Source organism: Haliaeetus leucocephalus, unplaced genomic scaffold (genome assembly GCF_000737465.1).
Source record: "Haliaeetus leucocephalus isolate CR32 unplaced genomic scaffold, Haliaeetus_leucocephalus-4.0 Scaffold450, whole genome shotgun sequence".
Classification (NCBI taxonomy): Eukaryota; Metazoa; Chordata; class Aves; order Accipitriformes; family Accipitridae; genus Haliaeetus; species Haliaeetus leucocephalus.
In genome coordinates, this window is record NW_010972886.1 from 5082023 (window position 1) to 5109510 (window position 27488).

The window sequence follows — 27488 nt, forward strand, 5'->3', positions numbered from 1 at the left end:
GCTTAGGTTTCCTTAATAGGTGGAGACTGTCTGACTTGTTCCCATCGTGGATGATCTTGAGAGCGAATCTACTCAGCCATGTCGTACAGTGCGGGTTTTGGGGATCCTAATCAACTGGCCCAACGCATAACTTCTAACATCCAGAAGATCACACAATGCTGTAAGTTGTATTTATGAATGTTTTATATAAAACTTTAATAATGGTGGTGTCCCCCATTTGAGGTTATTTTCTCAGATTCATTCATGGGAATTCACTCTTTGACTTCACCTGCTCATTTGGCAGGTTTGTGGCACCCCGCACAGCTGAACCAGTCCTTTGTATGTATGGTTAAGTGTGATTTATCCTGGGGAGGTACAGTATCACTCTGTATTCACCAAACTAATAAATAATTAGTGAGATGGCTGCTGGTAATAAGCCAGTTTTGTCCTGGTTAGTTATGTGGCACCTTAAGATGGTAGGCTGAGATGTTTGCTGAGCAAGGATTGCTTCAAATATTTGCTGGAGCTTGAATTGTTTAGCAGGGACAGAAGCTGTAGCCTTGCAGCTTGCCCTTGGAAGTACATATTAGATATGTAAATAAGACTATGCAAGTTTTAATATACTTGGGCTTAGATTCATATCACCTAATTTTTTTTACCCACATAACTGGGGTGTTCAAGTTAGAGGGAAGTTAGGCTGCTGGGAATTTCAGTCCTTTTCCCTTTCCCTCCCTTTTCCATTATATTTTTAATATGTGTGTGTATATATATAAAGCAAATACAACTTCATCTCTCAAATTATGCAAGGTATACTGTTCATGAGAAGGGAGCTAGCCATGAACAGCATATGGCTAGGTATTGGCATGCATGTTTTTAATGATGTACAGGACGTAGTGTGCATGCAGAAATGGGTATTTTTTTATTAAAGCTGCAAATGAATTCTGATCAGTTAAGTATGTCAGTTTTTTTAGTAAAAACTTTGATCTTTGTTTTTCAAGACAAGTTTTAGGAGTTGGTATTTGTAGCACAGATTGGTGGCACAGATTGGTGTTTTGCCTATTTTTTCAGCTACATTTTGTATTTTTTTCCAGAAGGAATTTCTTTAAATCTCAATAGACAGGAAGAAAAAATTGCACTTTTGCTTTGTTGAAAAGTTTCTGTACATTGGGGTTGTCTTCCCTCAACCTAAAATTAACAAACTGGCTCTGTAAAAACCCTTATGCCTTATTTTCTAAAATCGGCTCAGTAAATTCACTCAGTCTCATGGCTTCTAACTTGGTCTTCCAGAGATACCTGCCAACCTGTGACAGACACCAAGGTTCCAAGATGTCAACCAAAAAAAAAAAAAAAGTGTCAGTTGTCAGGTGAAAACTTAAAGTTAAATCAATGGCTGAAACTGGAGCATTGTGAAGACAGTCACTGAACATAATTAACCATCTTGTGCTGGACTCAGCAAGTCCTTAGTCTCATCATGACTTTTCCATCTCCTCTCTTGCTTCTGCTGTGTCTCCCCTGCCCTTGTGACAAGCAAGGCGTACTAAAACCAACATGCCCAGGCTTAGATGGAAGGAGACATGCCACAGGGGTTACCTGCAATCCTGTTCTCCTTTCCTTTTTGAAATTTAATTGGCTAAAGTCTGAGCAATAGGCAGGTGCTTCTGCCCTTCCCAAGACCCAAGTCCAAATCTCTCTTAGCCCCGCTGTTGCATGGTTTCAGAAACAGGAGCTTTGCTTTCAAAAACTCCAGCCAAGCACATTTCTAGGACTGGTAGGTACACAGCTGGATTCCATCCCTCGCTCTTCTGTAGATCTGACTGAACTGTAACCACCCAGTTACTCTTGTAGTCCATTCTCCTCTGGTGGATTTTATGAGGATCTGGATCCTATGGGCATGCTGAACATGCTTCCTGGACTGAGCTCTCTAAGGGCTTATGTACACTTTTCTAGCTATTTTGTTCCCATGTGTAGTACCTGTCCAGCTTTCTGTTGGAAGATGCGAGCTGCAGGAACTTCCAGGTCAAATGGGGAAAAACCTGCAAGCTTAGGGAGCTATAGAGCTAGTCAGCTGCTGAAGAGGTGTCTCTTAGACTGCAATTTATGATCTTGGTTAGGGAGGGATGGAGTGGGAGAGAAACAGGAATCTTGACCCTAAATCTATATTTTGCCTTCTGAGCAGTTGACTTGATTTTGCACTTCTGTCCAGAAATGCTTAGCACTTGTGAGACGTGTCAACAGATTTGAATTGTTCTTGGTTAACCTGGAGCTGTGTAGATATTCTGGTTTTCGGAGCGAGATTAATAGAGTAAGAGAGTTTGGTTTCAGATTACAGAACCATTTCAGGAGGTCCCTCAAAACTAATTCACACTTCTGCTAAACATGCAAGCAAACTGAATACTACTAAAGAGATATAGATGAGATACAGATTAGTTGAAAGGAAGCTGGCTCTTCCAGCTAGAAGCTGGCCCTTTAACTCGTGGGAGAAATACAGAAGAACTTCCGGAATCAGATAACACTGTGCTGCCAAGATTTCATAATATACCGGAGTTTTATAGGAAGCAGCATTGGTCGGAACAACAATTTTTATTGTAACATTTCTTCAAGGTTGAATTATTACACACACACACCCTCCAAGTAATAAATTTGATCTGGTTCTTGATTAACTCTTTTTAATATGCCATACATATACAAGGTGAAATACATATATTAATACCTCACATTTCATAATGCATCTACATTCTGCTGCTGTCATATTAATACTTGTGATCCTTACCTACCTTCTTTCCTAGTTCACATAGCCCACTGTTACTGATTGACAAGCAAAGTTCACCTCTGTGCTGGTTTAGCACACCTTTATTTAGCACACCAATAATTAAATCAGTTGCAAGATAGTATTTTTTTTTGGTTTGGGTTTTTCTGTGGTAATGGAAGAGGACCTGTATTTGTATCAGGTAACAGCTGGGTTAGCTTAGCACCTTTTTAAATTTAAAGAACAGATTCTTTTGATCTGTTGATCCAATCATGCAGTTAATTGTTATGTTGAAGGTGTGGTAGAATTGTAAATTGCTTCTGCCTTGCCTGAACCACTGGTGACCTACTACAGTAAATGCTATCAGTAGTGGGCTGTTTGAGTTTCTTTCGAGGAGAGGGTCATTTTTAGGACCTTGAAGATATAATTGAGCTAGCTAATGGGAAGCAGCATATGCTGCTGTCTGCACTCTGAGCCCTCTTGGAAACTTACGCCAGGAAGGCTCCTATATGTGTTTGGGATCCCAATCCCCAGAGCATTCTGTGAAAAGGAGGTTCTTACAGCTGTTCTTTAAACAAGGATCTGTGCTCTGTTTTGTGTTTCCAGCATTTCTGCAGAAATAAGTGATTATAACATCACTTGGTAACATTTAGGGAATGGAGTCTAGTTTCCTCAGCCTGAAAATCATGTTTTGCTTATCAACAGCATCTCTGAGCTGAGATTTAGGGAACTAGTCTGCAGACTGTTTCTCGGTACCTTTTGTTAAAACTGTTCCACTGAGCAGCTGGAATTGCAAAACTTGGTGGTGAGGTCAGCAATACCTGTGAGCTGCAGCTCGCTAGTTGGTTTCAGGTCTGTGTTAACTGTGGTGAGAAGTAGATCTGCAAACAGATAGGGAAAATTCGGATTTAAATAATAAAACCAGAGAAGTGTATAATGAGCTTTGGCACCTCTTAGGCTTAGGCAGCTGCTAAATTTCTGTGTTACTAGAACACAACTTATGATTAAGGTTTGAAATTCTGTCTGGAATCTGGTCCAAAGTAACTCTGATTCTCACTCCAGAGTTGTATCTTGTATCTGATCATAAAATCTAGATGACACACATTGTGTTGGACTTTTGAAATGTGAATTTAAAGGTGGTTGAGGTTTGTCCCTAACTTTCTGAATATGGAGAACAGAATATGGGGAATGATGCAGGGTGTAGAGCTCCAACCTGTCTGGGCTTTGCAGATGGAGAACCTATTATCAAAGTGTTTTAATCAGTGTTTGCTGAAGGAGCAGTAGTTCCAGAACTGGATTTCATAGGTTGCACTCTCACTTATGTGGCAGCTTAATGGCAGCTGCTATTCACTTGAGAGAAATCTCAATGCCTGCCTTCAGTATTTCCTTGAAATATTTCCTGTTGGTCACTTATTTACAGCAACTGGATGGAAAAGGAATGAGTGTGATGCACAGAAACAAAGTGAGCTAACAAAAAATATTTCTTTGTGACAAAGCAAGTCCTGTCTGCTTACAAATATGTATTTCTATCAGGCATGTTCATTTACCATACTAGGCATAAGCCTAGTAGGATGAGAGCATTGAGTCCCTATTGTGATTCCCCCCACCCCCCTCCTCTTCTTGAAGAGCATGTAATGAATTGTACAAGAAGAAATCTGGTCTTTCAACAAATGGAAAGATGAAAGTAGAATAAGTAAAACAAACAAAAAGCCTAATTTAAACAATTTAAAATACGTTAATTTCAGACTTCTAACAACTGTGAAGATGAGGGGGAGCAGTTCTTTGAGATCTGACAGTTTTCTGCATTTTAAAGAATTGATTCTCTGTGTGAAGCAAAAAGGGAGAAAGCATTTTGTTTAAAAAGATGTTCCCGAGAGGGAGCAAAATGGGAGTTGCATTCATCTACAGGGACAACTCCAGAGTTGTGAGAGTAGGAAGGGTATGGTTAGAGGAGTAGGGGCCTTTTCTACTCAGCTGGAAAGATTTGACTCATGTCTCTGGCAGGAACTGTGCAAGAAGAAGTAACCAGTGGTGGTTTCTCCTCCCCCCTCATACTTCTTCTCAAGTCTGTCTCCTATGTGCGGGTCATTGAGGAAGCAGACTTGTATGACTTTGTTTTGCTTTGCTCCTAGTATATTCTTTCTAGCTACCAAATATGTCACTCGGTGCAATCCCCCAAGAAAAGCAAGAATGATACAGGCTGGATAGATAACTATCATGTCTCCCCTGGCATCTTAAGCCAGGGTTTGGGAGCTATTGGTTTAGAAGCAGTGTAGATTGCTGCCTTTTGCTTGGGAACACAGAACAAAGCCTGGCGTTGATAAAGTACACCCAGTCTTTCAGTTTTAGAGAATTTCTGGTTTGTAATCAAACAGTTACAGAACCTACGCTAACTGAAGTGAGGCATTCGTATTCCCTCCCTACTTCTCCCTTCCCAACTCCTCCAGCTTATAAAGGTCATGGCAGGATTTTGTATAGTGGTAGTTGCAAAGTCAGTAAGAATGGCATAATCTACCCTTGCTCAGTATTGGCAAGGTTAGTGATAGAGTATTTGACTTGTTCATGCACACTGAAAATCAGCCCAGCTGGAGAAACATATGCTCTGCATACTGCAAGATAATAAAAATAAAATAAAATTCAGTAGCCACAATCCACATATGGCTAGAGGGAGTCTGTCTGGCTTTGAGAGGTTCTTTCTCATAAGTGCTCTTGCTTTCTGCTGACTTTCTTTTCTGGTGATTAAGGTAGCACAAACATCAATTCATACAGAGCACGTTCCCAGAAGGTCAGCTTCAGCCAGCTGAGATTCCTCTGTCATGTGATACCTCTCCTGTGACAGCAAGATTGTCCAATTTCTGTTGCATCCCAAGTTTTCAATAAGCCAGTATTTTTGCTGAATGTTGTTAAAATGGGAGTTGAATTACATCCATTATATGAGTTTCCTTTTCACTTTATGTGACTGTAGAAAATCATAAACTTAGATTAAACCCTGAAGAATATTAGATTTCTGATATATGCCTTTTTGTTGTGGTTTAAGCCTGGTAGGTAGCTAAAACGTTCAGCAAAACAGGCTGAAACATTAATGAAAAACTATGTCTGCCACTATGTTTGTATCACTAACAGATTCACATGATTATACTTTAGCTAAAGAAGGATACAGATGGGCAAGTGAAAAGTAAATGAAATTGCTGAAGTGTTGAAATCGGAGCCTGTATGAAAACAAAATTCTGTTTTGTCTATATTTAAAGTGCGGTTTTGTACAGGTGTGGTTTTAAAGCAAATAGGCTTAAAGTAGAGCTTGTTGAGATTTTTAACTATGATGTTGTCAGAAATTTCCAATTAGCTGCAGTTAACCAGAATTTAACTTTGTGGGAACATACTAGTTGGAACAGATCTTTTTTATTATTGTTGCTGTTGTCAGGAGGGTTTCTTGGATTTAGGATGAAGTTTCAATAAAACCTGGAAAAGGCTGGTTATTTAGGGGTTTTAAGTATCCATTACAGTCCTCCACATTCCTTTTTGTGGGCTTTTCCAAACCGAGGAATTGAACTTGAATCTGCTATATCCAATTCATAACATGAATATGGAGGATAATAGGAGGAGAAATTCAGATATTTCAGGTCTTTCTAAATGCCTGTCTTTCTGCAACAAGGTGAAGTCATGAAGCCCACAGTTCTTTCAGAAATAAACTATTTCTGAAAACTTCAAGTGTGAATTATTTGCATGCTGTTCCTAAAGGCTTTGTTCTATGTAAAGTAGCATATATATTTAAGGTATTATGCCTCACAGTTTTGTTTATGAATTTGGAGAGTTTTGTTAATATTTTTCTGTGTTTTGTCTTGTTTGTTAAAAATATTTTGGTTCTACGGGAAATGCAATATGAAATTGTGTCTTATGTGGTTGACATTGCACAACAGGGACAGGGAATTATTTATGCTAGCGGCAGAATAGAGTGAAAAATGTGTCTTCCATTTACAACCCAGAGCGCTATTTGTGTTAGTATGTGCAGGAAAGGCAGAATTTTCCTTGTCTTGGACTGTTTTGCTCTGCCTTAGTTAACTAGTCTGGGGGCGACGGGAACAGAAGAGCTCTGTAAATTAAACCATCTGTAAATGGAAGACATTTAAATAGCAACTGTAAAAACACTGCAATTTATAAATACAAGGTGACCAGTGAAGATATCCACAATTTGTCTGCAACTGTTGCTTTTGTTGTTGGAGCAAGTATAAATGGACTCACCTAGACAAGTTAACTTTTTTTGCAAACCAGCCTGCATTTGCAGCAGAGAGAGGGGAAGAGATGTGGCTGGGGTCCTCATGGTCCTTCCCATCTCTAGAGAGTTTCATTTCAGTGCCTCTCTAAGGTACTTAAAATACCTATTCCAGTTCAATTCTGTTGGATTTTCCCCTTTGCAGACAAGAGAAGAGGAGATTGCAGGGCAGTTTGATTATCCAGAGAGCCCTCTATCAAATATCATATATAACTGCTGTGCAGGAGGCTGCACTGCACTTAGGGCTCAGAATAAACCCAGGTCAGTGGTTGATTGCGAGTGACGCCCAGAGTGACAGCTACTTGCTTGTGTCAATCAGTCTGTGATGTGTTGTATGTCTTTGCTTTTGTGTTAGCTCCTGAGTTACCTTTCTGTGTCAATGACTTGACCTTAAAAAAACCAAGGTTTCTTCATGTAGGTGGGCTGGGTTTATGGTGTTTGTGCAGCTACTGTTTACTGGAGAATCATGCATCCTTTTCATAACTTAATAAGCTATTGGTATTCTTTAGAGAAGCATTCAAACTTTGGGGTTTTAGTGAGTTACCAGCGACGTTTTAGGATATGAATATAAAGTGATTGTAACTTGATTTAATGACTTCCCCTTGGCTGAGCTGTAATAATTGATCACAAGATCAGTTATTGTGCACTTAAACTGTGTATTTAGTGTGCTCTACGCCCACATTAGAAGAACAGGCACTATTTCAATTTCACTTCACAGTGTCCTTGAAAGACCATTATAGAGTGTAGTACACTAGCATGAAATAATTACAACAGCACTGAAAAAACTAGAGGCAGATCCTGAACTCCAGACATTGTTACTGATGTTCCTGGTCACTTTGGGGAATGATTCTATTTAGAAATGCTAGAAGCTCTAATAAAATCCAACAGGAAAGGGTACAAGACTTGATGTTTTCCTAGTCTTCCATGCTTAACAAGTCTTCAGTCCTTAGAGCTCTGAGGACAATCTTCATCCCCATACTCATCTTATTTTCTCCTTCCCGCACATACTTCAGCTACTGTTTCTCTGTGCCAATGTATTATCCTGTTTTAGAATAATCAGTGTTAAACACTGAGTTAAGACAGAATAAAGCAAATGACTTAAAACCAAATTACTGAAGTTATACATACTTGATTCCAATTAGGTGAGCTCTTGGGTGTGGGGGTGCCTTTTACTAAGCTGGGGTCTTTTGGCTGGTGTCCTGGATTTGATTCCTCTAGTGAACTGTCACTCTTGGTTGAAGTAGAATTAGCAAGGTGTACAGCACTGGCATTTTGATTTACTTAACATTTTAGTGAGTGTGAACTATACTGGCAGCTTTAAAGAGGCACTTAACGCTCATACAGAAAACTTCAGTCTGCTGAATTTATTGCAACTACATTAGGTTGCTATGTGTAACAGCTTTTTATAAAAGATTGATCCAGAAATGTCTTCTGCAGCATCTGTCCTTCTTTAGTCTAGTATCCTCAATTGAAGTGCAGAAGGAAAACACATTGAATTGGATTTGAATAAATTGAGGAAGGTCCCCAGGCAAAAGCAGTTAGAACTGGTGTAATTTTTACAAAAAATTCTTCTATTCCAATAACCTGCTCTGAAGTGACTCTGAAGTTTATTAGATTCCACACAACTTAATCTGTAACTGGATGTGCTGTTTGTTGACTCACTTGTTCAGCTGGAAACAAGTAGGACATTTCCTCATAGTTACCCAACCGGTGGCAGCGCGTGTAAGGTCTTTGATGAAGCATTTCTGAATGGTGACTGTGCTGGTGTTGTATTCACTGCTTATCTGCTGTATGAAGCCATAGCTGAGCTTGAGCCTCATGTGGAGCAGACTTTGCATTGGTGCACACAAAGGAACACTTTGCTGATTCTGTTTATTCTGCTTGGGCTCAGGAGCTAGGAAGATGACTGAAAATCAAGGGCTTTAAATCCCCATTGTTAGTTTTAGTCCTGTGAACCTTAGGCAGTGACTAAAACCCTATCTGTCCCTTTTTAAGTAAAAGACAGGGGCATGGAGGGGGCCCTCACCATTACACTATTAATATTCAGGAGCAGCTGTAGCTGCTGGTTGGAACAGTACTCTGCTCGTTCTTCCCATGACAGGTCCCAAGCCTTGCTGTTCTGTAAGGCAGGTTTCATTGTACTTGCCCTGCCTGCTTGTCTGGTTCTTGTCCTCTGCAGTACAATGTCTCAGTGTTTGTTGCTCCTGTTGCTGCTGGTGTTTTTTCCAAGCACACCCAACGGGTGCTGCATTTCCTCTGGAAGCATTAGACTGTAGCTTTATGAAATTGGGTGATGTGGTGGGTCTGGCTTGGACGGTAGGACTGAAGGGAAGTGCTGCTGCGTGGCTGTAATGTGATCTTGTGTGATCCAAGTAAGTAGTGAGGTTCCAGGCTGCAAAGGGGTAATAAGCAGCACTCATTAAACATATTTTTTCCCCTAATTTCATGCTTCTATGTTGTGGCCTTCTTTTTAGAACTCTGTGGATTATGTGTTGATTTCACCTCGCTCTCCAGCTGTAAAGCAGCAACAAGCTTGATCATGGCCACTTGAAGTTTGGTTTTCCAAATGCTAAACAGAATGGAGGTTGAGATAGGAAGACAGATGACTGTAGGTAACCTGGGAAAGCTTCTCCTGTGGTTGGAGTTACTGGCAAGTCTTCCAAAGTAAGACCATCCTCAGTTTCCCTTGTCTTATGCTGGGTATGAACATGGTGCTTGGACACTTCTCAGTCCTGCCAGAGAAGGTGCATGACCTACAGTTCACTCTCCATTTCCCTCCTCTTAGTTCTTTGCCTTTCAAACATTAGGATTTTACTGAAGAGTTTGGAGGTTTTTTTCACCTTTTATTCTGCAACAATACTGTGGTGTTATAGCCTGTGCAGTGATTACTAATTCTCAGTTGGGGGTAATACTCTTTGCTCCTATGTTCTTAGAGGAAAGAAGTTGTTTACATTTTGGTCTTTGTTGTATTGTATTAATTTATTTATCTGTATCTTTAAGTTTGAAACTTCCTGTGTGATCTTAAACTTTTTCATGTTCAAGGAGCAGAAGCAGTAGTTATGTCAATGTGGATTTACTTGTGGTAATGGAACAGCTTTGCAGAGCTGGCTGAAAAACAAGGAAAGATGAGGAGAATGAAGATGAAACTTTCTTCTTTCCCAGCCAGCTAAAAGCCAGCTGTTAAGCAAGGATAATGTGTGATCCAATATGTGAAATATATTTTTATGGAAAAAATAGTATGTATTGCAGATCTGGCCAGAACATGTTTCTTAAATACTCCTACCTGTTAAAAAATGTAAATATTTCCACTGTAAATCTCACTACTCCTGTAACTCATGTAGAGAAAAGGAGGCCTTTTATACGAGACAGTATTACTCTTTTCTTCTGTGCCCCCTTTTTTTGTTCCCTTTAACTGGAGGGAGAGCTTCCACTGACTAGAAGTGGAACCACTGTTTGGCTTAGTAAAAGTAAACATGTGCTGACTCTTAAATAATTTTCCCTGTAGAAATTCAGGTTAGGCCTTAATTGTTTCTCTGGCTCATCATTAACCGTGTCTGACCTGTTCCAGAGCATGTGACCAGTCTGAGAGTAGCTGAGTAGCTTTCATCAGCTAATAGTTATGTATTATGAGATCTAGATTAGGAATGCTGCAAAGACAAGTGAAACGTCTTGTTACTAATACGGTATTGCTTCTTTCTAATACAAGACTCATTTTCAGGTGGAAAAAGTGAGATTCTTTTCTTTTGCATGCGAGACAGCAGTTGCTTGGAGAAAATGCATCTTGCTTGCGTGATGTTGTACACCTTGCTTCCTGCGCTGCGCAGTTCCCGAGGGGCTTGCCTTCTGCGGTGGCTCATTGCCAGCCCACAGCTGGCAAGGTGCTACTCCTGCAGGGTTGTAGTATGAGCCCTGAAAGAGCTGTTGCTCTTCGTTATATGCAAACATCTACCCTGATCTTCAGTGCAGAAGTGGCTGCAGGAGTTTGCGCACCCCTGACAGAGGCTGTTGCCATATCCTGGTGACTTCGGTGAAGAACGCCTATGTGCGCACAGTGTGTGCCCTTTGCAGCTCCTGAACAAAGTCTAGCAGCTAGCTGTACATACCCAAGGAACCTAAGTGTCAGACTTTGCACTGAAATGGTTTAAAATCATGCATGAGATCCAGTCAGCCTCTGTTACAGGATTGGTAATGCCCAGAAGGAAAGGAGGGACCTCTAGTAGTCGTATTACTCCTGTCTTTCAGAGCTGCTTGGGAAGTTGGAAGAATTATGAAGTGGGGAAGGGAAAAACATAAAGGGTGAGGTAACCTAGGAACCCATCAAAATTGTGCTCTGATCTTTGGTCCCTGACTCTTACCAGTATGTTTGCAGTGCAGAGCTAAGACTTTGTGAGTTGGGTCTAAGTCTTTGGCTCTCCGGGACAGTTGAACATTACTGATGGATTGAGAAGCACCAAAACAGTTGCCGGGTGCCTTAATGTGCCAGCCTGAACTCCCTGCACAGGGGCAAAAAGCTGGTTAAACAAGGGAGGCAGTACCTTTATAAATACCACCATCAGAAGTGAAGCTGGGAACTTAGGGCGCTGTGTTTTATGAGAAGTAATCCCAGGTTTCCCTTAGTTTTGCTCTCCCCCTTCAGTGCCAAGAGCCTCTCCCTGCTTGTTTCCCAGATGGGGCAGTGGAAGGACCCAGCAGAGATGTTTCTACAGTCTAACTTTCAGGAGGAGAGGCTGAGGCTACCCTGCATTTCCCTTGAGGAAAGGAAGGGATATTGACTTTTAACTAAGCAGTTTTGAAGCCAATTCTTGCTTTCAGATTCTGTAAGATCTCTGTGTGTGCGTGTCAGGGGGAAAAGGCACTTTATGGTCCAGGTGGTAATGTCTTAAAGTCTATTTTAAATTTTGTTTTTATCAATAAAGTTGTACGAGTTCATGAGTCTGGACAAATGTCTGTGGTTCAGATGGTTTTGTGATTATATGTATAATATTATGTCAAATGTCTGAATGAGTAATAGCTACAGTAAGAAATCTGTAAAAAACCAGGCCAAACCAAAAGAATTAAGAGGCTATAAAAAATAAATCTTTTAGCCTGTATACACTCCAGCATGTTTATGTTAATATGAAGGAGTACAAAGGATGGATTTCATTAACTCATCAACCTGCAGGTGTGTACTGTAAATCAAGATTTCGGGAAGGTCAGCTTCTCTGCTTGCTGTGTTATACTGGTCCTACCAACTTGCTTTTGTTTTTTTTTATGAAGATAACTTCAGGAGTGCTGCTGAAGACTGTTGGCCAAAATTTACTTTTACTGCTCTGCCTTTTTTCTGTTTGCTTACTTGACTAAGCAATGTTTCACTTTTCAATGCGGTATACTGCATATGAACAAAAAATTGAGAAGAGAAATGCTATTTTTTTTCTGGATAATATCCTTGTTGTAAAAGGTTAAGGTGGAAAATGCTAAATTATAGGGAGCCCAGAAAAAATGATGTCAGTTCAGTCCTTGGGTTTTTTTTCTTTATTTTATTTTAGTTTTTCCCCTTGAGATTTGAAAGCCTGTTAGAACTTTGCTGTTTTGATGCATACGTACAGACTTCTTGGTAAAAGGTGTCTTAATTTTGTGCTGAATTCTTGAATCACAAGATCTGAACTGGGATGAACTTCTCCCTGCCTGGAATTGTATAGCTGACTAGCTATGCGGTGCTGGCTTTTAATTTCCCCTCAATTATCTAGTTGTGTTCAGTTGTAGAAGTAGGATAAGTATCTAACTAAGTTAGAATGCAAATTTTTTCACTATAGGCTTTGTTTCAGAGAATTTTTCAAGTGAGGGCCTTTATTTAAAACACGAACCTGTATTTACTTTATTTGCAGTTAAATAATGCACCTCTAGGTGGCGGTAGGGCACACCGGTACTTTTTCTGTCTGCAATGCAAACAGCTGTTAGCGGAGTGCTTGCAGTTTGTTTGGGTTTTTTTAATTCTCCCTGTAAAAGTACATACAGAATCACTGAGCTCCTTGGCCCTTGAATCAGAAGGGAGAATGCCTTGGAACAAATAAAGGATAATTTGCATTCATTTTTATAGATATTAAAACGTCACACTGTTGAAAATAACATGAGCCAGTTACCTTTTTGTTTGTTTGTTTTAAAACAATGCATTATACTGAACATAAGAAGGCGGCTTAATTACCCCAAGTCGGTATTTATCAGTTCGCATGACCACCCCAGCTTCCCAGGAGAAGCACAGTGGGCTGGCTGGTTCCCCGGCCCCGGCATGTTGGAGGCCTCCACTGGGCAGGGAAGGGCTGGTGCTTGGTGGAAGGTGGTGACTGTAGGCAAAATTCAAAAATTGTCACTTATGTTTTGCTGCTTTCCAGCTCAATTAAAATACAAGCTGTGTGAAACCCATCTTGCAGTGCTGTTCCCCTCAATAATTCTTTTAGCAGCTTATGACCACTCAATTCCCCCAAAGACTTCTGCCTTGAAGTATTTGATTTTTACCTCATGCAAAACTTAGGTACTAACTTTCCCCTTTTTTCATATCTTTGTTACCTGGGTATGCACAGCAGGAATTGGCTATAGCAGTTGTCAACATCGGCACGTTATGTAAAGCAGTGTAGAAAATCCAATATAATCTAATTCACTGGAGACTTGTTATGAAACAAAGATTAGACTTAATATTATTACTTAAAATGTTCTAAGACATTCCAGTTTTATCAAACTGCTTAGCATAAGTCGTAGGTAACTTTTGTCTTGCAACTGAAGTTCTGTCTGTTACAGATCTCTTCCACAGTATATGGAAAATACTCCTTTTTTTTTTTTATGGTTTTCTTCATTACTTACAGATGCTTTTTACAGCAATTTAAACTGTATTCAAGAAAAAAAGATAGTGTGCTAGTGAAGCGAGGATCCCAAGTACTATACTGTCATATTTTCTATTGCCTGTGGTACACCAGTTTGCCTGGGGAGGGCCACAAAAATACAGGGAAGAGAAGTCTACTCCTAGCTGAGATCAAACAAAAATAAGTTATTTTGCATATGTATTCTTTCATTTTAGAAGATGTGAGGGTTTTAAGCTGAGATAAAGTATGTCAAGGATATTAGTTTTGCAGTGTCATAAACTGCATATCCTTGAAGTGACTGTCCATTTTTCTCCTTGCTTTCTCATGTGACAGTAAAATATATTAAGCTGAAAATAAGGCTCAGATGATGTGTCACTTCTTGCAGTTCAAAACTAATATATGAAATACAAACCACCAGTGATTTTTAAGTGTATCCCACATTTAAAAATGTGAGGATCTCAAAATTACAATTTAAACCTGGACACCTTTTTTTTTTTTTTTTTTGTTAATGTACCTTAAGCCCATGAATGCTTTGTTGCTGTCTCTTCATTAATGCACTGGTTCTGAGATATTTGTGTATGATAATGTCATGGCAGTCTTTCATATGGCTTTCCAAAATGGCATGCGAAAATATGATTAAACCAGAATAAGAATTGTACTGCTTATTTTAAAAATTAATATTTAAAGGCTTGATTTATATTTATTATAGTGAAACTATTAACTGATCTTTAAATGGCATGTTTCTACCTAGGCACTTGAATACATGCCCATCCTTTATAAGAAACCCCGGGCTTTGTCTTTGACTTGGCAAAAACCGTTCACTGGTTGTTCTGGCACTTCTTAAGTGGAGTCTTTGTAGTAGGTTGAAAAAGTCTTGAGTATCAGTTTCTGTCAACTTCTATGGCTTCAGAATTGCCAAGCAAAAATGCATAAAATTAAGCAGGGAATTGTCTATGCCCCATTAAAATTTCTCTTCCTCTTCACAAACAGCTGCTGAAATACAAAGAATACTACATCAGCTTGGAACACCACAAGACACGCCTGAGTTGAGGCAACAGCTGTGAGTACTTAACATGAAAATGTTTAATTTCATTGCATTGTAAACAGTCTCCTGGTAGGTGATGAGGTGGGTTTTTGTTAGGCAGAGTACTTGATCTCACCAAGAAAGGCAAGTATAGAGAAATACTTGAAACTTAAATGTTGAGATGCGCTTTTTAAAATTAGTCTTGGATAGTCTGTAAACTAAAGTCAGCTGGTTTGCCCATGTATGTTGCCTGCAGTATCAATACATCTATAAAACCTATGCTGTATCAGCAAAGGGAAAGTGGCAGGACCAGAAGCACTATCACTGTTTAAAAAACAAACACCCGCACCCCTCCACTCCAGTCAACTTTTCAAATCTGTATGTATCAGTTTCACAAGGTAATGAATATATTGGGGGAGGTTTGTGAGATATGATAATGGGGGAGAGAGGGGAATGTCTTTTTAGTGATGAAAGCTACAATAAGGGATGACATTATAGAATAAACATGTACCAGAAATACTAAAATAGCAGAAATGATATAAGGCTCCAAGGCAGATGCTGTGCTGTAGTTCAGTCACCTGAAGGTGCACTTTCATTAATATGCCACTAGCAGAGACAGTCGGCTCTCCTCTGCTTCTCTGCATGGTCTAATGAACTGGTATGATTTTTTTTCCATTAAACTGCTTTACCACATTAATCTCAGCATCATAAATGCACATAAGCAATGTGTTGTGCTAACCCTGAGAAAGTTGGCAGTCTTCAGTGTGGTTAATGCCCCACTGTGGCCATTGAATAGTAGAAGGAGGTGCGTGTTGGACCAAAGGTATCACATTCATCTTGTGCGAACAGCCAAATTGCTTTATAATAGCCTGAGTTCAGGGCCCATAACATTAGCCAGGTACAATCCACAGTGGATATGCTACTGGAGTCTGTGAATAGGTGAAGATCAACATATACAGTTTCTGCAATAACCAGACAGGATCTGGGCATAAATTCACAATTAAACAGGATGGCAACTGTTGTGAAGGTCATGTTCCAGTCGCTTTATGGAGGTAATATATATGGTAAGTTTCCCTGAGTTTTCATCTATCCCTTTTTCACTTGTCTGAACACTTGGCCTTTCCTTTCATGTTGGTATGTATCTGAAGAGTTATTTTAAATATTGATGTTGATTGTTTGCTAATAGCTTTCCAGATAAAACCTTTTTATATACACTGGGGAGGAGGATGCAACAGCAGGTAAAGCATTTGAGGTGCTCCAGGAAAAAAATATGAAGATTGGTAAAGGAGTGTGTGATAATATCAGAAGCAAAGAGATAAAAAAAACCCCAAAACTAGCAATGCTGTTGAAGACAAGGCTTTTTCTTTTAAGCACTGTTAAAGCTATTAGTAAATCATGAAGTTTTCAGTTAAGTTTGCAGCTATTGTATCATGGGAGCATATAGATCCCTTTGGACGAGCTTTCCAGTAACTATCAGGAATTGACCTTTCATGGGCTGTGGTATTGGAATTATATTCAAGCCACAGTATGTTCTTCCACACAGAAAAAACTTGGTCTTTTCTACAGTTATTCTGCACTCAGAAAGGACCAGGTGTGCCCAACTATTGATAGACTCAAAAGAACTATGAAAAGCATGTTTGGATATTCATAATAACTAGAAACCTATTGCTGGACATTAGGAAAATAGGAGAAACCTCAAAAAAATAAAGGTGAGTAACGATGCTGTCCACTAAGGAACACACCTTCTTCAGCATCTGTCCCGCCTGGAATCCATGATGTCACACCTTTACAGTGAAGAACAGAATAAAGATGGCTTCGTGCACTTGAGGAGCATTTAGTACTGCTGCTTTTCTGAGAATCAGTGAAATTCAAAGGAACCCACTGGTCTCTAATGAAACTCTGCATTTGTTTTTAGGCAACAGAAGCAGCAATACACCAACCAGCTTGCCAAAGAAACTGACAAATACATTAAAGAGTTTGGATCTCTGCCTGCAACAAGCGAACAGGTATAAAACCAAAGAGCATGGCTTGTTTGACTATCATGTTGGCTCACGTAGAGTATTTGAGTGACTTCAGTTCTGCATGCTTATATTTGTGCTCCTCACCAGGCTTTCAAAACGCTGTTTAGTTAGTCAACACATTTGCACAACAGGGACACTTAGAACATAAGAATATTTTGTTGCAGTCCAGACTTGTTCCAAAGTTGGTATTATGTATTAGGAATGAGGTAGCTTGACTGAAGGGGTAGGAATCAAGGCAGTGCGCTGTGCCTGTGATTTCAGGTAGCTGGGCATTTTGTAATCCGTTGCAGTGATGCTAAGTCTGACTCCGCAGGTACTCTGACTGCTTCCAGGGTCAAGGAATTGTGTGCCAAAACCACTTGCAGGGCAGGTGGCCCAATAATTTGATTATGCATAGTAGGTCTGTTCTACATCACTTAGATCAGCATACATGCTATGTCTTGTCCACAGGCTTTTTCCTTTCTTAAGAGGAGCGGACAGGAGCTGTACAAGTTGGTTTAGTAACAGTCTTTAAACTGCTTCATTCCCAGGTTGGTGTAAAATCTCGTCAGGAGGTAACATGTGAAGTGGCTGTTGTCGTTAGCACACTCCTGTCTGCCATCCTATAGTTTCCTATCCTAGTGAAATCCATGGCTTAAATAAGGGAAGAGCAACTGGATCCCAGAAAACATGGATTCAGGTTATTGTCACTCAAACAACTTGCCTGGTCTGTGGCTGGTTACCAAGGAGCCTTTAGGAAAATGAATTGTCTTGAAACACTGAATTCAAATGGCAGGCCATGATCTGTGTGTGCTCATCCTGTCAAGTTGTAAACTTCTAATGGAAGTGTTAAAACTTGGTCTTGGTATATAACCTCTAGTTCAGGCAAAGTATGTTTGGGTGGGGTTTTTTATGGTTTTTCTGTTTCTTTATCTTGGAGCTAAGTTGGCGGTGAGATGTTTTACTGTTTAATTTTACTCCTTTTATCATGAGCATCTTCATCAAAGCTACCTCTCAATTAAATGCATAAATAACAGATTGATAAATGGCAAATTATAACCTCTCAGAAATTTGGAAGGAAGGGTTGATGTAATGTACACATTTAGGAAAATATGGTGGAGGCTCTCCCGAGTGCCCAGTAAAAAGCACTTAAGAGAGGACATGAACCCACTTCTGGATGCAGCTCAATATGTATTTCCAGCATTTATGTAAAATACATGTGAAGTGCCCTGTTCTTTCTTTTCTGCACCCTTCCCCCCCATTCAGTCACCTTTGCATATTTTAGCATTCACAGTGTCAAAATATTTCATAATTAAACAGTATGTTTTGTAATCCAAAGATAATAAGGAAGGTAGAAGCTTTCTTGTCCCTGCCCATTTCTCATTTCCAGCTGTTGAATGAAAATAAATACGTTGGTTTCCTCTTTCAATACCATAAATTGTGCAGAGTTACATGATCCCAGAGGGAAGGAAGGTTTGTTCATGCAGTTGCAAATGGTTTTGTAGACAGCCTTCCTGTACACCTATTTAGAAAAAAAAGAGTAAATGCCTTAGCATCGAGCAGCCTGGAAATGGCAAAGCCTTGAAAAGCCTGAGCTCATTTGACTTGGTAAAACTTTTTCTCCTGTAGCGTCAAAGAAAAATACAGAAAGACCGTCTTGTGGGGGAGTTCACCACAGCACTAACAAATTTCCAAAGACTCCAAAGGCAAGCTGCTGAGAAAGAAAAAGACTTTGTAGCCAGAGTAAGAGCCAGCTCAAGGGTATCTGTAAGTATCAGAAAATGTGCCATTATACTCTGTTTACAATGGTGTTGGTGGTGGTCGATGTCAAACTTGCCTCCACAATGCTACTTTCAAAAGCTCAAGTCTGACTTCAAATACTGCAGAACGTGTGCTATAAGATTTTATAGTAAAGGCTGAATTAAGTTTTGGTAACTCCCCCCCGAGAACTGTTACTTTTTCCTTGCCTTTGTCACACAGAGACATGAACTGCCCCTGGATTCATGCCATAATCTTGCAAAAGCTATTCTTGGTAGATTTTTAAATGCTTTTGCTGGACCTTTAGATATCAACAGATTTTTCCTACAGGGAAGAATCACTTGCCAGATTTCTATGCAATATTAAAATGGAGAATTTGAGATTGCTGAGGAGCTTGAGATATTGAGCTTTTCCTTGTTAGCATATCAATTTTGCCTTTTCACTCTGTGCCAAATACACGTTGCTGTACTTGTAAATTTTAGCAGGCAGTTACTGAACTGAATGTTTTTGCTTGTATTTCTGCTTTATGCATACATAAAGCAAAATGAGGATGAGAACATGTTAAATCACGTTTCAGTTTGAAGTTGACTTACTATAAACCCTGTAATATTGACTCATTATAGAAATGCTGACGATGCTCCTTTCAAGGCCATAATGTTTTATTTCTATTTTTAAACACTGATCATGTAGAGTGGTGCTCCTGAAGATAGCTACAAAGAAGGAACACTTGTCTCTTGGGACAGGTAGGCTGAATTTATTGCAAAGTCTTAACCTAGCTCAGAATAATAAATGGCCTTCAGGGAAGCCAGCTGCCAATTGTTTTTGTTTGTTTTTTAAATTTTATTTTCTGATCAGTTGCCTTTTTCTGGAGGTAGTTGGGATAGGTTGTTCAGTTAGGCTTTCTTCCATAGGACAAGTGTAGAGAAGAGGCTTTGATGGAATACGTGGGAAGGAAAAGGAGCAGTTCACATCATCTCCCTCTTTTCTTCCCATGCTTCAGCATTAGTCATCTCCTTAAGCTGCCCTAAGTCTGTATGCGGGCTTTTTGAGACCCAAACTTAGGTAAGCAGAGTCCAACCTGTGAACAGAGTAAAACTGCTAGGTTGTGGTAAGGGCCCAATGTTTACTGGGATCTCCCGTTTCTTTCTTACTCTCCAAGAACTGCTTCTCAGTCTCAGATTCTGTTTTGTTGGCTAGCTTGCTTTTGCCTCAGATGGATATAAACTCTGCAGTTTATAGTTCAGAAGAAACTTTGCCCTTGTGTTCATAGTTGGAATTTCCAATCAGCTAGTTCAATGCTATGTGCCACGTTGCTACAGCAGCAGCTTCCTATACCAAAGGTGTGACTGTTAGACCTTCCCTGTTAGCTAGACAGGCAAGGGTAAAAATGTGCATTTTTGTTAACCGATAATGTAAAGTATGTGTTATGTATTAACTGTTGTTTTATTCTTCTGAGTTATTTCTCATCATGCCTGTTCCATTCTGGGTGGGGTTTTTTTTGTTTGATAGTCAACCGCAAGCACAAGTGCAAGATGAAGAAATTACAGAAGATGACCTCCGTCTTATTGAGGAGAGGGAATCTTCCATTAGGCAGCTTGAGGTAAATACAAGTGGTTTTACAGCAAAATATGCTTTTAATGCTTCCAAAGAAAAAAACATTTAGTGGCATGATCATTAATTGCAGACATTAATCTTGAGGAGTCGGGGTTTGTTTGTGGGTGTGGGTTTTTCCCTTCAAAACTACAAATAATTGCCTTTAGATGTGAAATGTGCATTAGAAATCTACTGTATGAAAGCCATGTTTTGATACTGTATTTAACTTCAGTGTTTCAGTTATGGAATAAGAGAGTGCTCATGTGATTGCAAGAAAAAATACATACAATTTTTTTCCAACATAGTGGTCATATTATATAACCTTTTTTACCAGTGACTATAAATGAAGCAAAATTATACCTTTCCTCCCAGGTGTTCCCAATGTATTGTTCAACATCTTCATTTCTTAAGCAGCTTTTTTGAACACTTCTGGAAATACAGTGATACTCTGTTTTATTCAAACTTTTGCAATTAAGGGCTTGTCAGAAAGTTAAAAAATTTTTAAAACAAGATGTAAACTACACAAAAAATTGTCACGTGTGATGAAATGCTGACATCAAGAGACTTCTGTGAAGACAAAATGAATTTTTGCAGCCAATCTGGAATCCACATCTCTATGATCAACAAGAAAGATGCTGGAACTGGAGTTTGTCAGGGAGTCTTGTTGATGCATGTGGCAAAGTCCGTTCTATGTGTACATTTTTCAATAATCTCTCCCTTGCCACCCATAACTTACAGCGAATTGACCTAAACATGAATCAGTCATCAGTTAAGAAGAGATCATGTGCACAGTGGTAACATGGCATCTATCACTTCATCATAGCCAGATGGTAATAGGATAATGTAATATAGGTGCAATAGCCTGGCCATATTATAGAGGTAATTTCTGTAAACTGTGGTGCTTACGAAATTCGTATGTGTTTAATTTAGGTGTACTAAAACTAATGCAAAATACTTTCTGCACATGCTTTTACTAATATGGCTTAACCAGAGAGCTTTTAAGCAAAGTTGGCATGAGCCTTTCCCTTCAGTTAAACTAATGCAAGGATGTATGTAGACAAGCCCTCAGTAACGAGAGGTCCTGTTTGTAATGTGATGTGAAGTGTACTTTGCGCACATACTCATCTTCAGTTAGTTTGATTATGATAAACTTGGTCTCGTAGTACCAAAAAAGCCTTCCAAATAAACATATTAAGGTTTTTTTATCCTGTAAAGAGTCACGGGTGTGTACTCGGGAGGAGAAGGAGCAGTACTTGTATCTAAATGTACAGAGATGATAGAATACGTTATGTCAATTAATGCAATGTTATTTCCTTGCAGGCAGATATTATGGACATCAATGAAATTTTTAAAGATCTAGGAATGATGATTCATGAACAAGGTGATGTGATAGGTAAGTCCAATTCAAATATTCTTTTAAAGTCTTTTACACTGTTTCTCTGGAGAGCAGCGATGTAGAACTTCCTTTTGCTGGAAGAATTCCGCTAAAGAGAATATCCATGCTAAAGCAAATCAGATGTAACCTAATAATAGGTACACTGGCTGAGGTGACTGGGAAGTCATTAAGAAAGTGTGTTTAAAATGTAGTTTAAAACATTATGTAGTTTTTCATGTGTACAAAATGTCTTTAAAAGTAGGTTTTTGAACTGTTGAACATAAAATTGGAGTTCATGTGGGGAGTTTTACTGTATTGACTAATGATATAGGTGTGCAGATTCAGCAAAGGTTCCTACTTTGCCCTCCATGCAGACAGGTTTATTCTTTTAACTAAATGTGATTGGAAAATACATTTTCTGAGTCTGCTGCTAAGCCATGCTGTTGTCTGTGTCCAGCATACATTTTTAGGGCTTGTTCTATAACCTTAGCCCATAATCTGTTCATAGTTTTCCAGGGGAAAAAAAAAAAATCTGTGTCAGTATGGTAGAATACCAAACTAGTGTTGTGCCTCTTGGGGTGTTTTGTGTGCCTGTTTCCTCTGCTTTCATAGGCCTTGGGACTTTTTTAATCTGAGCAGAGGGTAGCCAGTAGCAAGTTGGAGGACAAGTAAAAGTTAAGAGAAAAAGAAAAAAAAAAAGTAGAAGTACTGAAAGTTTCATCTAGAACAGGGGAGCTGTTACTGACATGAATTCAGCTACTCATTGCCTGGGTGGTTCTGAAATTAACTCGGGCATAAGTATAGGATGGGTCAAACTTCCATAATGCAAGGTATAAAACTTTGGGTATTGATGAAGACACCAGCAGTTGAGGGGGCAGCTATTACATATGGTCTCAAGTGTATTTCAGCATTCCAAACCATTGACTGGGTTATGACTAACAACAATTTGATATCTTTCCTTTTAAAATAAAGACAGCATAGAAGCCAATGTTGAAAATGCAGACGTACACGTGCAGCAAGCAAACCAGCAGCTGTCAAGAGCAGCAAACTACCAGGTAACGTCAATGCTGACTCCCAGTTGCATCTAACTGTCCTTTCTCAGTAGTCCTGACTTCCACTTTCTTATGCAGTTCAGTTTTCTTATCAATTTCCTCAAGGCTTGGAGACTTACTTAAAGGTTTATGTTAGACTATGTTGGTATTTCTAGGTCACTGTAAAACAAAAGTCAGTGACTTTTGAAAGCTTTGGGTTTCCTGTAAAATTAGCCAGGCTGTTTCAGAGCACCTGGAGTTATACCTTTATTTGACAAAAACCCCAACCAAACAAAAATCCCAAACAAACCAACCACTCCTTTTACAGCTCAAGTAAAAAGTTCCTGTATATGGAGAGCAAGCCTCTAAAGATCACTGGAGGAGCAGGAAAGATAGGCAGGGAAGTCTTCTGAAGATGCTGCCAGTTAGTACCAATTTTTGCTGTCTAAAATATTCTCAAAACTGTATATATCCAGCTTCCGTTAATTGCTACCCTGATGCTAAAAACATATTTCAAACTCAAAAATTTTTGAAAAGCCTTTTAAATACCTCGAAATGCCACTTCTGTGTAACATTTTGGGAACTTATTAGAAATAATCTTATTAGTAATAAATTTTCCCTCTTAAGTCAGAGTTAGTCTGCAGACTTTTTTTTTTTTTTAAATCCTCTTGTGTGTGTTACTAGTAGCCAGGGCAGTAAATCAGTGACAAAACGTCTGAAGGATTGCCTGCTCATTTCAGAAGTGGGAGAGGGAAAGGGGTGGATGCATCCTTGAACTGTATTTGATGGCACTAATTGGCATGTTAAAAATGGTTGATGGCTCCTATTTTGATACTGACAGAGTTCAGGAAAAAAAAATAGTAGCAGCCAAAATTTTCTGTGGAAGGTGTTAGTTTTCTGGTTGAAATTTAAAATGAAAAACTTTGTGATTTATCTTGAGGAGGAAAGGATGAATATCTTCTGATCTCAAAGGAAGGTCATCGAGACTTTTGACAAGCTTCTGTTCAGTTGGGTCTTGCAGCAGACACCAAACACTCTGCAGAGTTGGCCTGTGTTTGAAAGGATTGTGTCATTTGCTTCAGATTTGAACTTTCCTTTGCTTGAAAACTCATCCTTATTCCAAGACACTGAAAAATCATTTCCACTTTCAGCAGACTTACCTTAATTTAAGCAAATGTCATATCTGTATGGTCTGACCCCCTCAAGAAAGTGTTAGAGGCCCAGGCATGCTGGTGGGGACGAGGCTGCACATGGTTGGTACCCTTACAACTCCTGTTTGGGGTTGGACAAAGTATGCACCACTCATCTGCCATGTGGGGTGCATTCACACAGCAGAGCTGTTTGCGCAAAGCCAGGCTCCTCTCCTTTCTTTCCCCCTTTACCACTGTTGCTTCAGCACTTGTAGAAATGACGATCAAGTGTATGAGGGAATAAGATTGCCATGGTTTTAGTCCACTGATGTGCTTAAGTAGTGTTACAGGGGAAATGTTTGACTTCAATGCAGTGTTGGCAAGAGGTGGTCTCCAGGATGAGAAAGGAAGAGACTGGCAGTGTAAGGAGAGAACTGACCACAGATTTAAAAACAGGAAGGTACTCTAGCAAACATATTGAGTTCTAGCAAGTGAAACAATGAAATGAAGAAATCTTAGCCTGATGATGGGAGAAGTGGCAGCGAGATAGTAAAACTTGAAGAAGAGAATAGTTAAGAAACTTGGTAGTCTGCACGGTAGTGGGCAGAGAACTGGCAGCTCCAATGAAGAACCAACACAGATGTAGTTCTTCAAAGGGAAAAAAAAAAAAAACACCCAGGCAGAACAACCTCTGCAAAACAGAGCAAAGCCTGGCTTTGCTTCTGGAGCTGTGGCCTAGAATCCCAAGATTTGAATGTTATTATCCCTTGGCAATCAGCAAAAGCCTGTGAAACCCACTGGTAATTTCCTTTCCTGCTGTGAAGGAAACCTTCAGATTCCATATCCTTCAGATAAAGGATGACAGACTGCTGCTAGTCTTGGGTGCTCTGATATATCAAGTTCAGACCTGTATGGGAGATGTGAAAGTTCTGGACAAGTTCATAACTTTATTGTAGTGATATCTATATAACTGGGTCTCTGGTCAGGTCTGTCTTTTTTTTTTTTTTTTTCCTTTTCTCTTTTTTCTATTAAGAGCAAGTTGTACATAAGAAACTTGACAAAAACAACTTTAAAATAACTCTGTGAATAGATGCAAAGTCAATCTTCCAGGAGTCTAAAATTGCAGTTCGTTGTCCTTTTCTGTATATACATTAATAGTCGTTAAATATTTTTTCCTAGCAGACCATTTCTACCTCATTTACTGTGCAGATTGATTGCTCATTTTCCTCTATATGTGGTCACCTGCTCTCTCATGTTTTCTTCCCCCCTGTGTTCTAATTACATCTATTCATTACGTTACTGCATTCTCTTTCATTAGTTTATTATGTATGCCAGAAAATACCACTGAAATCATTCTGTTGAATAATATAGCCATAAAAGTAAGTTGTGGATAACTTAGCTCTTTTTTTTTTTAACAACTTTATATGACTTGTTGTTAGTAAGGACACAATTTAGATTGCACAAGCAGTAGGACCATAAAAGCATTTGAGTAGTCTTCTGATGTGGTGGTGCAGTTTTCAATCAACTTGTTTTTTATTCTGTTGGCAGCAAAGGTCCCGAAAGAAGATATGCATCCTCATTATTATACTTGCTGTTGGAGTATTGCTTCTTGGAATCATCATATGGTTATCTACTTAATAAGTCTCTGGAGAAAGCACTGTAATTGGTATTTAAATTATGAAAGGAAGTTCCTAGTCATGGTTCGCTCATTGTGAAGCTGAGTAAAATAATGGTTCTGTACTTCATCACACTTACTTATTTTTATAAGACTTCTTGTTTTAACCTGAGAAGTAACATTCTCAGTACTACTGTCAATATAACTGCCTGCCCTCTTGGATGTGGGTGCTGTCTTACCAGAAAAAAACCAGTCAATGTCATAAACTGTTCCATTAACTTAAACATAAAAACCTCTTAAGGTTTAGGGGTTAATCAAAATTCTGATAATTTTTTTGATGGGGTGGGTAATTATTTTTTGGGATATTGCTAAATGTTGCTGCCAAAACAAACTCCTGAACTGTTGCTTGAGGCAATGAATTCACATCTCAGAATTTATTTTTAAGTTAGAAATGTCTTTCTGTCTCTTTCCCTTCCATCCCACTCACCTGCCCATTTGATATGGGTGGTTCAAAAATAAAATGTAGGTTGCTGAAGTTGGTGTGATCTCTCTTTTGTAACTGAAGCCTTTGAATTAAGCCTTCAGTTTGCCTGAAATCTTTCAGATGCTTTATATATCTCTGTATCTGGCATTGAGTATGGTTATGCCTGGAAGCCTCCTGCAAAGGCAGGTAGGGCGGATGATGTAATTATGTGGATTTTTTGTTTCAGTTCTTGCATTAAGAAATACCGTGGTTTATGTGCACGTCTGGTATCTTTGCATCTGAAGTGTGCATCGATGAGCTTGGCTTGATGAAAATAAGCTCTAGTCTGTGAATTCTTAGATTTACTGGGAAGAACAGAAATTCCCAACTTCCTAACTGCACTTGAATGTCACTGTTATGAAACTGCTGTGATTTGGTTTCCATGAACAGATCCGAAGTTGTATTTGAGGTCTTTCATACAGCTGAAGAAAAGAAGATTACAAGTTCAGTTCCAAGTTCAACAGTGATATATGAAATTAAGTTGAAATCAGTTGAACTGATTCAAACTGTTTAAGACGTTTGATGCTTATAGCCTTTAAAATGACCTTTTTCCTTTTGTGCCATTTTGTACTAATATATTAAAAATGCAACAACACTTTTTTTGCCAATTAATCTATTTGCCTTTTTAATTGATCTTGGTGAACTAATCTGAAAAGTGTACAAATGAAAAAGTCACTTAATCTGTATTTTATAAAATTCTTGTACACTAGACTGATAGAGAATGCACTGTTTACACGGTGAGCTATGAAATATTATTTGGGAACAATCTAACTGTAAGCATAAATGGACTTCAGAATTGTAACCATGCAGCCCAAATAAAGGTCTTTTAAAGAGTACATTTTTCTAGTAGCTCCTTTTTTTTCAGAATCCGTCTTTACAAGCACAGCTGTTGTCTTTGCCTTTTTATAAATGATTGAAACTGCTCTGAACAACTCCAGAGAATTTCAGCTCTGCTGGCCAATCAGCCCTGTGCTGCACTTCACATGGTTAATGAAAATGCTCGTGGATGTTGCACTCCCACCTACGTGAGCCCAGTCTCTGGAGGAAAGGCTGCTTTGCTCTGTGTGGCTGCTGACAGCGGGTGCCAAGGGTAGATTGTCACTAGTTCTCCTTTGGCATAGCATGAAGCATTTTGAGGGACGGTGCGGAAGGAGGCTTGTGCTGCTGTATTTGGATTCCAAAAGCAATGGAGGAAAAATAAGTCCTGTGAAACTGCATGATTATGTTCTATGTAACGTGGAAAACATCTCTGAGATTGAAAGAGGAATTTAAGTTGCAGTATGAACTCTTCTGTGTTGAGATCCCAGCCACTATGTTCCTGTGGCTGCCTTTGTGCTGAGAGTGAGGCTGCGACTCCATTCACCCTTAATTGTTAAATAACCATCAGATATGCTTTGGGCCACTACCAGCCATGGTGAGGCTGTCACTAGTGATGCTAAAGCCTTTTTTTGTTTCCAGACTACACTAGTCTAAACTAAAAGAGTAGTCAGCTTTTTGGCTGAGTAGCTTCCTCACCAGTGAACTGTCTAAAACAGACTTTGGAAGTTTCCTGACCCTAATGTTTAACAAACTCTTTACGCTATTGCACATAGGTGCAGAGGAATGGCCTGA

At 39.3% G+C, this 27488-nt stretch overlaps 1 protein-coding gene across 3 annotated transcripts; it reads left to right on the forward strand.

Moving 5' to 3' along the window:
* The first annotated feature begins 11 nt into the window (after nt 1-11).
* On the forward strand, nt 12-26715 carry STX7 (syntaxin 7). 3 transcript variants are annotated; one of them, XM_010574680.1, is made up of 9 exons: nt 12-160; nt 14819-14888; nt 16768-16858; nt 18482-18619; nt 19301-19353; nt 20120-20210; nt 21524-21596; nt 22551-22638; nt 25288-26715. In XM_010574680.1, exons 1-9 carry the CDS (start codon nt 79-81, stop codon nt 25400-25402), a joined length of 801 nt encoding a protein of 266 aa, XP_010572982.1. In that variant the 5' UTR covers nt 12-78; the 3' UTR covers nt 25403-26715. The 3 variants fall into 3 exon arrangements, with proteins under 3 accessions (XP_010572982.1, XP_010572984.1, XP_010572981.1); XM_010574682.1 differs by having other exon boundaries at nt 22551-22633; XM_010574679.1 differs by having other exon boundaries at nt 22551-22633; nt 25293-26715.
* The last annotated feature ends 773 nt before the right edge of the window (nt 26716-27488 follow it).